The following is a 13,974-nucleotide window of genomic DNA, read 5'->3' as shown; positions in this document are numbered from 1 at the left end:
AATTTTTATAGTCTCTAAGAAATTAGAAAATATTACGTACATCATACATAGAATTGAGTTTGTATGAAATTTACTAGGGAATATTGGAGGGTTATGTCACTGCTATTGAGGTTAATACCTTCAATAACCTCACAACACCCTCAAATGACAGGAAAAAGACGAGTGTCAAACCGTTGAATTTATTGGTAGGTTATTGAGAGGTTATTGAGATGTTATTGGAGTTACTACCTCCCGATAACCTCTTAATAACCCTTAATAACTGAGTTATTGAAAGGTTATTTGGGATAGACCTCCTCTAAATCCCTGAAATCAGGATTTTAGATTTACCAAAGCAGCAAATTTTGGAGCAAAATTTGAAGATTATATTCCGATTTATACGACACATTGACAGATTGGAGCATGAACAATAAGTTCATCCTCTCGGCTAAATATAACACAGTAAGGCACAAAACAAATCGGATATTTTGACTGATGGAATGCTAATCAAGACGAGCATTCGACAAAGATAAAACATACAATTTACAGAATATGGAAGCAACAGGCCCAGCTCCAAAGGTTGAAGCATTTAATAATCCATGAAGCATACAAAATATCAGAAATTATCATATTCCAAACATTATACAACCGGCAACACTGCCTTGACACTTCGCCTTTCTTCCCCTAATCTGCATATTCGAAGTGAGAAACACCATATGACAATCCATATTTGACAAAAATCCCAGAGAAAACGGCTCTTCCGGGCCTTCGGCTTCGTGTGGGTGCAGCAATAAATACCAGATGATTGATTCTCCGCCAATAATCTCTCAGCATGTCACACATTTCCAACCTCATTTCTATAAAATCAGAATCAGATCTCTCTTTGTTCTAGCCTTCATGCGTAGCCATTGGCATTGGTGTTAGAAACTTCAAATAAAGATTCAACTGATTCTTTGCTCGCTGATGCAGAGTTCCGTTACATGGATAGGCGCCTCAGCAGATGGATCTCGTCCCTCCAACGCTATCTGAGTAGAATCTGATAAAGTAGTAGCTTCCCTTACCTCCACGGCATTTGAATCTGCCTCCATTAATTGAGCATCTATGGTAACTGAACTTTGGTCTGATGTTCCAGCACCAGTATGACCTGGTGCAGGAGAATCAGAGCATTCCTTTTCTCCAGGTTGATCTGGAGCAACGTTGAATTTATCTGGAATATCAACAGCATCTACTTGGATGCCTGTTTCCAGCAGTGTTCCATTCTCCAGTTGTTCTGCAACAGACTCTGATGTTCCGGTCGCTGCCACTTGTTTGGCAGTTTCCCCAGCTGTTGCAGGATTACATGATTCTTCGCGTAAGGATCGATCATTTACTGAAAAGGAAACTTCAGTGGTCTCGAGAAGAAGGCCATGGGACTTTTCAGTTCCAACTTCTGTCCCTGGCAGTATTTGAAATAACTACAGATCTTAACATTTCCTGCAACAGAACCAGATAAATCTTGAAACATAGTTTTAATCAGCATATTACCTGATATATCTCCAGCCTCTGCGTGATCCAGGTCAAAATAAGAAAACTCTTGGTCTAGAGATTCAAGCAGCAGGTGGTCTGCAGCTGCACCAGTCTCCATTGGAGCAGGAACATCTTGGAACGGCTCTTCGCTTCCTGTGTTGGTCGGCGCAGAGTCCGAAACTACTACATCCCCAACTTGATACTGAGCAAGCTCAGAAAATTCTCCTGCAGCTCCAATTTCAGCATGGGTATTGTCAGCATAATCTTGAACTGTAATAATAGCAGCAACATTTTGCATCAGGGCTAATATCAAGGAACCGCCTCAGTTTGGGAAATTTACATAAGTAGCACACAATTACATATCTGACACTTAAACATCCATATTTACATGCATAGCACCAAAATCTATGCATGAAAAGGTGTATTTCACTTTTAATAAGTAGTCCCAGTATTATTTTTTGTGTTATTAAAGATTTGAATGCTATGGGTGTAAATAGGAAAGATTTGGTGTGAGATAAGTAAATACATAAGATTTGCATGCCTAGTAAATTAGTCTTTTGTTTCACTGTATAGATTTGAATGCTATGTAAATGTCGCATAACCATTTTTAGTTTCAATTCGAATCACTTTGTTTCACTGCAAATATCTGAAAATACTGGGATCTCAACTCCAAAGGTGAGAAGTATTAAGCTGTGTTGCAATGACAAGGAACCTTCTTATTATGAAACTCAGTTTTTGTTTGTTTGAGCTCCAGAGAAATTAACATTAATTTTATTATTATTATTATTATTATTATTATTATTTTAAGCAAAAAAGAAAATATTAGCTCATCATCCTCATTTAATATAATTTTATTAATTATATGAAAAGCACTGAAGGTCATCTTTTTAAAAGAGAATTTTGGGGTAGGAGCTCATTTCAATCTAATTTCAACCAAATAAATACTTGAACTGCTGAAGTTAGATCCAATCACTTCTAGCCCAAAAATAGAACAAACCGGCCCTCTTAAAATAAAATCGGAAAACTTTCTTCTAACATCATTACCTGTTGGCATCTCTGGTACGGTTCCAAAATGCCCTTGAGATTGAACAAAGAAAGATGATTCCTTGCTCACAGCTTCACACAAATTTCCATCCGAGGCACCATTAAATTCAGGTTCAGCTACAAAGAAAAACATGGTGAAAATATATAGCCCTTCCGATTTTGTTTAAAATTACAAAATGAAGTTTGTGAAAAAAAAATATACCCGAAATTCTAAGAGGGCCATCATTGATTAACGTGGCATCATCTTCACCAATGAATGGGTTCACCGGAGAAGACTTGGATGGAAAATGTCTGAGTCGGTAACTGAGTAATGCTGGCCCAAAAGTACTAAAATTGCCTGCGCCACTAAATGCCATTTCTGCATCAGTGCGTTTCTTAAAAACCACCATAGCACTGTTATTTTTCCTCTCAATAAATGTTTCCTCTTCTTTTAGAGGCCCATAACGACTAAAAATTCGAATAAGATCCAAGTCCGAAGGAAGAGAATTTGAACTATTGAAATATAAAATCACAGCAGTTGGTGTGCGCTCATCAATGATTTTTTCTTCCACACTAATAATTGGTCTTTCTGCGGTCAACAAATGTTTAACATGAGGACATATTGCTCCAGTATGCAATTTTGGTTCACAGTCTGATGGAGAATTTAAGATCAGTGATGAGGGTGATGATTCCTCAGTAAATTTTCTCTTCTTCCTACCTCTTCTTTTAGGAGGATTCAATGGCGCATCCTTTTCAGGTATAATCATATCAGACCAATAAGAATCCTTCATATGATCAGGAGTAGACATATCAGGTGACACTAAATCTAAAATAATCTTTTTCTTTCTCCCTCTTTTAGCTCTTGGTTTCTCGGTCTTATTCTTCTCTATAGAAGTGTTAGAAACTTGTACATTCCTGAAAATGCAAAAGAAGTTAATAACAGTAGACGAGAAATTATGTCCCTTCAAAGGGTTCCTTGCAGCTAAACAAAGTTTATACAGCATTTCATTCGTTGGAGGATAGTCCACAGAGAGGTCTATCTGTAACTTTGGATACTCAAAAGGAACATCAAAGAAATCATCAAGGTCCATATAATCAACGCTCCAATCATCTGTTTTTGACAGACCCCTCTCAGATGTTTCACTATGGCATTTGCGAATGGGTTGACCACTTGTCAGCTTACTTGCAGCTCTGCTAATGAACGCCCCCACTTTGAAAGAGCTATTAGACGTTGGCGATGGCAACTTGGTCTCTTCATCCACTTGAGAGTCAACTTTCTTTGTCTTGCTTCTCCCGATATCAGTGGAAACATAATCAAAAGCCTTACGTTTATTGCCAGATGAAACACAGTTCTCATCTTCCTGCACCTCAGATGCATTTTCATGCCTGTTTACAAGAAGAAAGGTTGTTTTCTCTTCCATCAATTCAGACAGGCTCTTTTGTTTTCTGCCATCCTCCACAATCTGCTTTTGATTGCCAAGTGAACCATCTCTGCTTTTCAACTTACCCTTGGTAGAGAACAAATCCGAAAGGGTTGCAGAATGATCTAAATCATCATCATTCAGCTTTTTGCTCATAGGAGTCTCAAAGTCATACTCAACCAACCCACTGCCATTTGTGAAAGCAGGAAGTTCTGTATATCCCCTCGAGAGATAGAAGGCTTTTAATTGAGCCTGAACAACTGCAAGCTCCAATCTATCCGCCCCTCCGAATGGGAGTTGTGCTAATGCTCTAACATACTCAAGAAATTGGTCAGGATGAAAATAATTGACAATCTCACACCTGTCAAAAACTGAATCAACAATTTTACCCTGCACCCCAGCATTTTCAACTTTTTGGTACTTGATATCAGCATATGTTTCTTCAGGAAGACACGAACAGATCATCGACAATTCTACACGCCTAGAGATTTCCGCCAAGATGTCACAGAGAGCATGTAAGAATGAATCGGAACTGGTTTGCTTTTCCATCTGAGAGTAAAACAATTGAAAAGGCTTCAAACGTGATTCTTCACACCAAGCAAATGTTTTGTCCCCAAAATATGCTACAAGAAAATGATCTTTCTTCTGGTATTTTATAGCCAGTTGTGAAGCGCCAGAGAAATCAAAAATTTGTCCTGGCCACCAAGGATGGCTTTTCACTTTACCCCAGACAAGGTCAGAGGTATAGAAACCCTCCTCTGGAAAACATAAATAGTAAGTGGCCCGCTGGCTGGTGGAAGCTGAGTCTGCCCTTGTGTCATCACATCCTTCACCTTGGTTCTCTGATTCCTTCAAATTCTCGGGTGTCCCATCTTGCATCTTCAAGCTACAATTAATAGTTTTATCCTCTGTATGCAAAGCAGGAAGGGTTCCCTGCACAGGTTCTACTTCTTCATGTTCCTTAGGAGGGACATTCAGAGGTCGCACATCTTGGCATCCAACAGAAAGTTCAGCCGATTCTGCTGAAGAGTCAGGTATGCTAATCCCCAAAAGTGAATTAGAATCCTCCATGATGCTATAACCTTTTTCCATGAAAACATTACTATGCAAGTGAGAACCTGAAGCATGTGCTTCTTCTTCCCTGCATGAAACCATCAGGGATGACGAATCTATTTTCTGGATTTGATGGTCAAAATTTAGCCGTGCATCCCCATTTTGAAATTCAGCTGATGCAACATTCATGACAGGACCATTATCCTCATAAAGAACATTTCCTTTATCTACCATATTATCAACAGCTGCATGTTCATCCGAACTCCACGCCTCAACATTAACTGGCATGTGTAGGACCATAGCAGTCATTGGAACATCAGAACATTCAACGATATTACCACTAACAACTGTATCCACTTGTCTTAAAGCTGTGTCTTGCTCTTCAATAATAGGAATGGAGTCCAGCTTCTGTACTGTTTCACCAGCAGCAGCATTGTTTTCATTAAAAATCTTCGAATCATTTTCTACAGATGAGGCTTGTGTGAAAACTTCAACTCTTTCTGTGCCCACTGGAGAATGGTGAACTATGCCAGCCTCCCCTCCAATGAGCACCAGCCCTGAACCTTGAAAACTTTCCAAACCATTGTCCTGTTTCTTATCTGCTGCTACCGTTTCATGGTTATAGACTTCATTTCCTGGAACCTGGTCATCTAAAGCACAGTGCATGATGCTATGATCCACTTCAACAACAGGCAGACAAGCCAAGTCCTTTTTAATCATGATTTCCACCCCTGCAGGAACCTCAGAATTCACTTGACTCAGATTGTGACCACTGTCTCGAATTATTTCATCTTCCATTTCATCTGGATGCCCTTCAGCCAAATCACAAACAACATATAGATTCACTCGATCAACACTATCCTGGAAATGTGCAACTTTATCCACCATATGAGATTCATCACCGCATTTAACTTTCACCTGCTTACCATCTGATCTTGGTGCAGCCTCTAACCCTTGAGCTTCAACTCCCTGACAAGCGACAGTAAAATCCAATGGCTCAGCATCTGATTCCATACATGATCCTATCCTATGATCACCACCAAATTCCTCTCTGGAGCCCAGATCCTCCCTATGCTTACTGTGAAGTAGTTCTTTAACATGCCCAGTATCTTTCATTGCATCAGCATTATTGCCTCCAATATTTTCTGGATGAGCCAATTTTGTATCTGGCGTTTCAGGTCTAATATTATCTTCTCCAACATCATCATGTTTTTCTCTAAATTCATATGAAGTCTCCAACCTATCATCCTCAGGTCCTCCACCACTAACTGAAACAGCAAGAGATACTTGCTCAGTTCCTCCCACCATGGTCTCGGCACCTACATCGGTATCCTGCCTCCGACCTCCATCAAATTCAGTTTGATGTTGCGCAGCATGTATAATTGGATCATAACCAGCAATTTCATTCTTTGTAGACTCGGGTAAATCTTTGGCTGAAGATCTGGTCCCATGAGTTGCTCCTCCAAACTCGACCTCTTTAATCAAATTTGATGATCCATTCAGCATCTCATCTTTGGGCTCTCTACAATCAATTGAAGCAACAACTGAATATTCATCAGTTTTGAGAACACACACTGCACCCACATCGCTTTCTTGCTTCTGTTCGCTAGAATATCCGTCTTCCAAGTCCATAACTTGACTGCTGGGCTCAGCAGTAACAGAACCTCCAGCTGCAACAGAAACTAGCTCTGTACTGCCTTTCTGCCTGACGAGCAGTTCCAAGAACATTTCACTATAAGGCTCTACTTCAGCTTTCCTTTTTCCAGGGCCTAATTCACCATCGAAAACCTGATTATGTCCATCCACTATATCCTGCAGAACCTCAGTGTGCTCATTCTCCAAAAGCAATGATCTTTCCAAATCATCCTCGGGCGCTCCAATAGCACTTGAAACATTAGCATAATCTCCACTGGTTCCTACCTCGTACTCTGCATTTACATCAGTTCCTTGCTTTTGACCATCATCAGATCCATGTTCGAGGTCCATCACTTGACTACAAGCCTCAACAGCTTCAAACCCTTCAGCTGAGATGGCAAATGGCTCAGCAGCTTCTTTAGCCACAGTTTCCACTTTTAATAACTTCCCACCATGAGAGTCAACAATAGGCGTCCTTTCTCTATGGATCAGTTCAATATCTACAGCCTGACCACATCCATCCACCAACTTTTGCAAAGCCTCGCCATGCTCAATTCCCAAAACAGTTGATTCATCTTCCAACCTTTCATCCTGAGGACCTTCACCGCCAGCTGAAACAGCAGCAGAATCATCACAAATATCAACATTGTCCTCTGTATTAACATCAATTCCTTGCACCTGATCAACACCAGATCGGTCTCCCAAATTCATAGCTTGACAACTAACCTCGACAGCTTCAGAACTTACAGCTGAAGCAGCAATCAGATCTTTTCTTTTCTCCTCCAAGTCCACCTCCAACAACATTCTATCATGAGATTCAAGTTCATTTTCAATCTGCCCACAACCATCCACCAATTGCACCAGAACCTCAACTTGTTCTTTTCCAGAAGGCAGTGATCCCTCCAAACTTGCATTCCCCAGAGTTCCACCCACAATCAAAACAGTAACAGAATCTGCATTCCTTGCCATGTCTTCTGCATCTCCATCGGTTCTTTGTATATGATCACTGCCTGATCCACTTCCCAAGTTCATAGCATGACTGCCAGACACAACAGCTTCAGAACGTTCAGTGGAAGCAACAACCAGCTTTGTGCTCCCCTTCTCCCCCATGTCAACATCCATGCACCTCTCACCATAAGATTGAACTTCAGGTAAACTTATTGCAGTGCCCAGTTCACATTCTACAACCTCATTAATTCCATCCACCAAATTGTCCTGAAACTCTGAATCTTCTTTCCTTGAGATCAATATTTCTTCCAACCTTGCATCCTCAGGTGCTGCTCCACTAGCAAGTGAAATAGAAGCAGGATCTTCATCAGTTCTGACAATGGACTCTGCATCAACATCAGTTTCTAGCCTCTGATTACCACCATATCCATCAATCAAATTCATAGGGTCACTGTTAGCCTTCCAATTTAAAAACCCTTCAGTAGAAAGAGTAGGCAGCTCTGTAATTCCTTCATCATCCCTGTCAACTTCCAAAAATTTCTCACCATGAGATTCAACTTCAGCCACACTTTTCCCAGGACTTGATTCAGCATCTAATGCCATGCCTTCTACATTTACATCAGTTCCCCCCTTTTGATCACCATCAGATCCATCTCCAAAGTCCATAGCCTGACCACTAGTCTCAACACGTTCAAATGTTGCACTTGAAACAGCAACAGGCTCTGCACTTTCTTTCTCACTCTGGTCCACTTCCGAAAGTTTTCTGCTGATAGAATTGAGTTCAGCATCCCTTTCTGCAGGGCCTAATTGAACATCTTGATTCATGCCTTCTGCACCTGCATCAATTCCTTGAATCTGGTCATCACCAGAACCGTCTCCCGAGTTCATAGCTTGATTGCTAGCCTCAACGGCATCAAAATCTTCAGCAGAAGCAGCAACTAGATCAGCACCTTCTTTCTCCCCAGTGTGCAATTCCAACAGCATCCCTTCATGAGAATCAACCTCAGCTTTACTTTCCCCACAGCCTAATTGAGCACCTACAACCCGATCACTTTCATCCACCTGAATCTCAAACTGTTCCATTCTCAAAGTTGATGATCCTTCCATCTTTTCATTGTCAACCCCTTTACCAACAACTAAAACAGTAAGAGAACCTCCATCAGTTCCCATCAGACCCTCCATATCTACATCAACACTTTGCTCTGGATCACCACCAGCTCCATCTCCCAAGTTCATAGCTTCACTACTAGCCCCCACAGTTTCAGGCAGTTCAGATGAAGCACCCAACAGCTTTGCACTCACCTTCTCCCCCATGTTCACTTCTATGCACCTACTACCACCATAAGATTTAAATTCAGCTTCTCTTTTCCTGGTGTCCAGTTCACCATGAACAGGCTGATCTCTTTCATCACCTAAATCATCCCAAACAACAACCTGTTTTTTTCTCAAAATGAACGATGGCTCTGATCTTTCATCCTCAGGTCCTCCAGTACATGTCCCAGAAGTTTCATTAATTCTGACCACGCCTTCTGCATCAACACCAACTGCTAACCTCTGATCATCACCAGATCTGTGTACCAAATTTATGGCATGACTGCTAGCTTCAACAGGTTCGAATACTTTAGAAGAAACAGCGACCGGATCAGCAATTCTTTTCTCACTGTAGACATCTTCCAAAAGCTTCCCACCACTACCAACTGAAATGGGAATAGAATCTTCATTAATTCTAGCTATGCTCTCTACATTAAAACCAGCTCCTCGCCTCTGATCATCACCGGATCCATAGCTCAAATCCTTAGCTTGACTGCAAACTTTAGCATGTTGTTCAAGCCTTTCAGTTGAAATAGAAACCAGAACTGTGCTTCCTTTTTTCACCATTTCCATTTCCAAAGGCTTTTCTTCAGGAGTTTCAACCTCACCTTTCCTTTTTCCAGAGCCCAGTTCACCATCTATAACCATGCCTTCCTCATTTATTTCAGTTCCTCGCTTCTGATCACCACCAGATCCATCATGAAAATTCATAGGATTTCTGCTAGCCTCAACAGGTTGAAAATCTTCATCCAAAACAGAAACCAACACTGCGCTTCCTTCGCCCCCCTTGTCCATTTTCAAAAACTTGCCACTAAGAGGCTTAACTTCAGCATCACTTTCTGCAGGGTCTAATTGACCATCCATAACGACACCTTCAGCATCTAAGTCAATTCCTTGTTTCTGATCACCAATAAAACCATCTCCCAAGTTTACAGCTAGATTGCTAGCCTCAACAGCTTCAATCAGCTGTGCTGAAACAGCAACCAGATTGGTAGTTTCACTCCCCACAGCTTGATTGCTAACATCAACAGCTTTGCACACTTCAGCTGAAACAGAAACCAGATCAGCACTTTCTCGCCCCCCTATGTCCATTTCCAGCAACTTCATGTGAAGAGAATCACCTTCAGCTTCCCTTTCTTCAGGGCTTAATTGATCATCTACAGCTTGAACACCAGCATCTACTAAATCTACATCAGCCTGTTCTTCTCTCAAATTTGATGATCCTTCTAACTTTTCATCCACAGCCAGACCAGCACAAACTAAAACAGTAAGCAAACCTTCATCAGTTCTGACCATTTTCTTTTTATTTTCATCGGAAATTTGATTCTGATCATTGTCAAATCCATCTCCCAAGTACATAGCTTGACTGCTAGCCTCAACAGCTTCAAACCCTACAGTTGAAACAGCAACCAGGTCAGCACTTCCTTTCTCCCCCAAGTCCAATTCTGCAACTAAATCAGTTCCTTGCTTCTGATCGCCACCAGATCCATCATGAAAGTCCAAAGTAGTAATGCTAGCTTTAGCAGGTTCAAATCCTTCAGTTGAAACAACAGCCAACTCTGAACTTCCTTCCTCTCTCTTCTCTACTTCCAAAAACTTCCGACCGTGAGACACAACTTCAGCTTCCCTTTCCCCAGAGCCTAAATGATGATCAATAACCAAGCCTTCCACATTCACATCAATTCCTTGTTTCTGATCACCAGAAACGTTTCCCAATCTCGCAGCTTGATTGCCAGTGTCAACAGCTACAAAAGTAACCGGATCAGTAATTTCTTTCTCCCCTGTGTCCACTTCAATCAGCTTCACGGTAAACGACTCAGCATCAGGTACCCTCTCTTCAAGGTCTAATTGACCATCTGCAAGCTCACCACCTCCATCCACCAAATCCACCCGAACCTCAACCTGTTCCCTTCTCAAAATTGCTGATCCTTCCAACCTTTCATCTCCAGTCCGTCCACCACCAACTAAAACAGTCGAAGAAATTTCATCAGTTCCCATCACACCCTCCATATCTACAGCAGCACCTCGCTTCTGATTATCGCCAGATCCATCTCCCAAGTTCATAGTTTGATTGCCAGCCACAACATCCTCAAACCCCACTGTTGAAACAGAAATCGGCTCTGCGCACCCTTTCTCCACAAATTCCACTTCCAAAAGCTTCCCACCATGAGACTCAGCTTCAGCTTCCCTTATAACATTGCCCACCACACCTACGTCAGGACGTGCCTCAAGCCCAGATGCAGCACTCCCCTCTCCGTTACCCATCATCCCATCTTCCCGATCAGCTATCCCTCTCACACATTCATTCTTCTCGTCCCCTCCCACATCCATACTCTCCCCCCTTTCCCTCTCAACAAATTCACCACAAATACTAACCGGTGCATCCTCCACTTCATCCGCCGCACCAGCTTCATGGTCATCAAGTACCGCTCCAGCATCAAAGTTGAGATCGAGACCGCCGGCTCCACCAGCTTCGCCGGCGCCCGACGACATACGGAGAAACCCTAGCGAGATCCAACACTCGTCTCTTTCCCCCCCAACCAAGCCTCGGAATCTAAAACAAAGAAAAATCAAACCCAAGTTCTGTAATTCCACTAAAAACTGAGAAATGACGACGATCAAGCTCTAAATAAGAAGAACGAAAGAAACAAGAAGACAAAGGAGGAAGATGAATTGGAGTGCGTACCTGTATTAGATTTTCAAGTCGCGATGAACACTTTGAACGATATTGGATGGGATCAACAGGGTCAAAAGAGGGTTTAGGGTTTCGTGAAGTGAAGATTCGGAGGTAAGAGAGGGAAAGTCCATCGAGGTTCAGAGAGCCGCTTCTCCTGCTTCTGTCGTCTCTGCAGTTTTGTCGGGATATTAACAGCTGAGTGCAGGAGTAACGAGTCAGTGGGGAGTTGCGGGGAAGCACTTTGATTGGTGAGCTCACTCGATTAAAGGCTGGTCAAGGCTGGTCAAGCCTTGTATTTTGTAGGAAACTGCGGAATTATTTATCTACTTTTGCCAATGGAAATGATATTTTTTTCATTATTTCAAATTACTTCAAATCAAAATAATAAACCTTAGGGATATTCATGTAAATAATATTAAAATTTATTTTTTTTAATAAAGCTAATATTTAGATCATTTTTTGAATGATTGAATTCAAATATTTATGAAGATTGGCTAATTTGGGAAGAAACTTATTTTTATTAGATAGCTAAAATAATTTTGATAGATATAAAATAATATGTAAAAATGAAGGTGTATTAAGACTTGAATTTGAATTAAAATATTGTAACACTTGAATTGAACTGATATTTTACTGGGATATAACACATGTATATCATAGATCTTAGAAGGTTGGCTAAATTTGGAATTCAATTATGTGAATTAAATCATTCAAAAAATAATCTAAATATTATTTTTATTAAAAAAATAAATTTTAATATTATGAAGATTGGCTGATTTGGGAAGAAACTCATTTATATTAGATAGCTAACATAATTTTTATAAATACAAAATAATATATAAAAATGAAGGTGTATTACGACATGAATTTGAGTTAAGATATTACAACATTTGAATTGAACTGGTATTTTATTAGGATATAACATCGGTACATCAAAGATCTCAGAAGGCTACGAGCCTCAAAAGGCACTATGCATTTCAAGCTCTCACATAGCATAAGCCTAAGAAGGCACAAGCCTTAGAATATGCAAGCCCAATAATATACCAACCTTAGAAGATACAAGCCTAAGAATGCACAAACCTTAGAAGATGCAAGCCTAAAAAAGCAAAAGCTGTTAAATTTTTAACTATCACCCAGGTTACCCAAAAACCCACTAACATGGGTCATTTATTTTAATAATAAATTACAATTAAGTAATTAAATTATCTTAAAACTTTTTTATAAGTAACCTCTTAGAGTGGTGGTTACTAATATGTGTTATTTATTTTAATTGATTAACTTAAATCTTTTTTTATATGTAACCAATTTATGGATGGTGGTTATTAATGGGTGTTATTTATTTTAATTAATTAATTAAATTATCTTAAATCCTTTTTGATATGTAACCCCTTTATGGATGGTGGTTACTAATGTGTGTTATTTATTTTAATTAATTAATTACATTATCTTAAATCCTTTCTGATAAGTAACCCCTTATGAATGATAGTTACTAGCGTGTGTCATTTATTTTAATAATAAATGTCAATTAATCAATTAAATTATCATAAATCCTATTGGTCAGTAACTGACCAAAGAAAAATATGTTGAGATTTTCATACCTATTTTATAATAATATTGATGATATTGCACTTTAAATAAGGGTATTTTTGATGTTTTGTTAAGGGTATAAAGAAAGGTATTTTTGATGTTTTGTTGCAAGTATGTTAAATTATGGTCATTGGAGTAAAAAGATGCAAAAAGGACGAATTTGGAGCAAAAAAAGACCAAAAAATGAAGATTTGAACTAGGGCGCCGACGGCGAGCCCAACGGCGCCGACGTCGGGTTTTTCCCGAGAGTCCAGAATCAAATATTCTAGAAGGCCGCCGACGGCGCCGGCTGCCGACGGCGAGAACGACGGTTCTCTTAACAGGTGCATTGAATGTGGATGATTTTTGAGGGGATGCTTAGGCAACTCTTGGGAAAACTCTTCTACAACTTTAAGAGAAATATTTGGGCCAACAAAGAGAGGAGTCCCGTGGTGGTGTATGCTGAGTTTTTGTTGTTTGTAGAGTGTAGAGAGTTTAATTTAGGGTTAGTATTGTGAGGAATTCCTTGAGAGATTGTAAGAGTTGAGGGAAAGTGACAGATTTTTTCCTCCTTGCCGCTTCGAAGAAGAAATCTGTGTGTTGTAAAGAAATGAAGAGATTCAGAGGAACTTCGAGGAGTTTGTTTGTAGAGGAATTAGAGATAAGTGATATTTACTTACTAAAGTTTGTATGACGTTGCTTGTTTTGTCGTATTTTCTCCATGAGTTCTGAGTAGTTTTCTCTGTCTTTCTCCTTGTCTTGAAATTTTGTGAAATAGTGATTTGAATTGGTTGAGCCATGAGAATGTTAAAGAAGTTGTGATGATCTTTTCACTTCGATCTTAATTTACTTTTAATC

The 13,974-nt window shown here is 40.1% G+C and overlaps 1 protein-coding gene across 2 annotated transcripts; it reads right to left on the bottom strand.

Annotated features, from left to right (window-relative positions):
* Positions 1-462: 462 nt before the first annotated feature.
* Positions 463-11,816, bottom strand: LOC110024130. 2 transcript variants are annotated; one of them, XM_020723913.1, is made up of 5 exons: positions 11,560-11,816; positions 2,729-11,427; positions 2,527-2,643; positions 1,501-1,752; positions 463-1,411 (listed from the first exon to the last, which is right to left on the bottom strand). In XM_020723913.1, the coding sequence occupies exons 2-5, from the start codon at positions 11,364-11,366 to the stop codon at positions 918-920; spliced, it is 9,501 nt and encodes a 3,166-aa protein (XP_020579572.1). In that variant the 5' UTR covers positions 11,367-11,427; positions 11,560-11,816; the 3' UTR covers positions 463-917. The 2 variants fall into 2 exon arrangements, with proteins under 2 accessions (XP_020579572.1, XP_020579573.1); XM_020723914.1 differs by having other exon boundaries at positions 1,501-1,707.
* Between the last annotated feature and the right edge of the window lie 2,158 nt (positions 11,817-13,974).

Source organism: Phalaenopsis equestris, unplaced genomic scaffold, assembly GCF_001263595.1.
Source record: "Phalaenopsis equestris unplaced genomic scaffold, ASM126359v1 Scaffold000250, whole genome shotgun sequence".
NCBI lineage: Eukaryota > Viridiplantae > Streptophyta > Magnoliopsida > Asparagales > Orchidaceae > Phalaenopsis > Phalaenopsis equestris.
This window is presented reverse-complemented; position numbering and strand designations above follow the sequence as displayed.

What these genes read in the sequence shown, in the direction of transcription:
- LOC110024130 (XM_020723913.1), bottom strand. Translation starts at nt 11,366, where the DNA reads ATGTCGTCGGGCGCCGGCGAAGCTGGTGGAGCCGGCGGTCTCGATCTC. An exon ending in TGGCCCTCTTAGAATTTCGG is followed by an intron (nt 2,644 to 2,728) that starts GTATATTTTTTT and finishes TTTTCTTTGTAG; the next exon opens with CTGAACCTGAATTTAATGGT. An exon ending in CGTACCAGAGATGCCAACAG is followed by an intron (nt 1,753 to 2,526) that starts GTAATGATGTTA and finishes CTATTATTACAG; the next exon opens with TTCAAGATTATGCTGACAAT.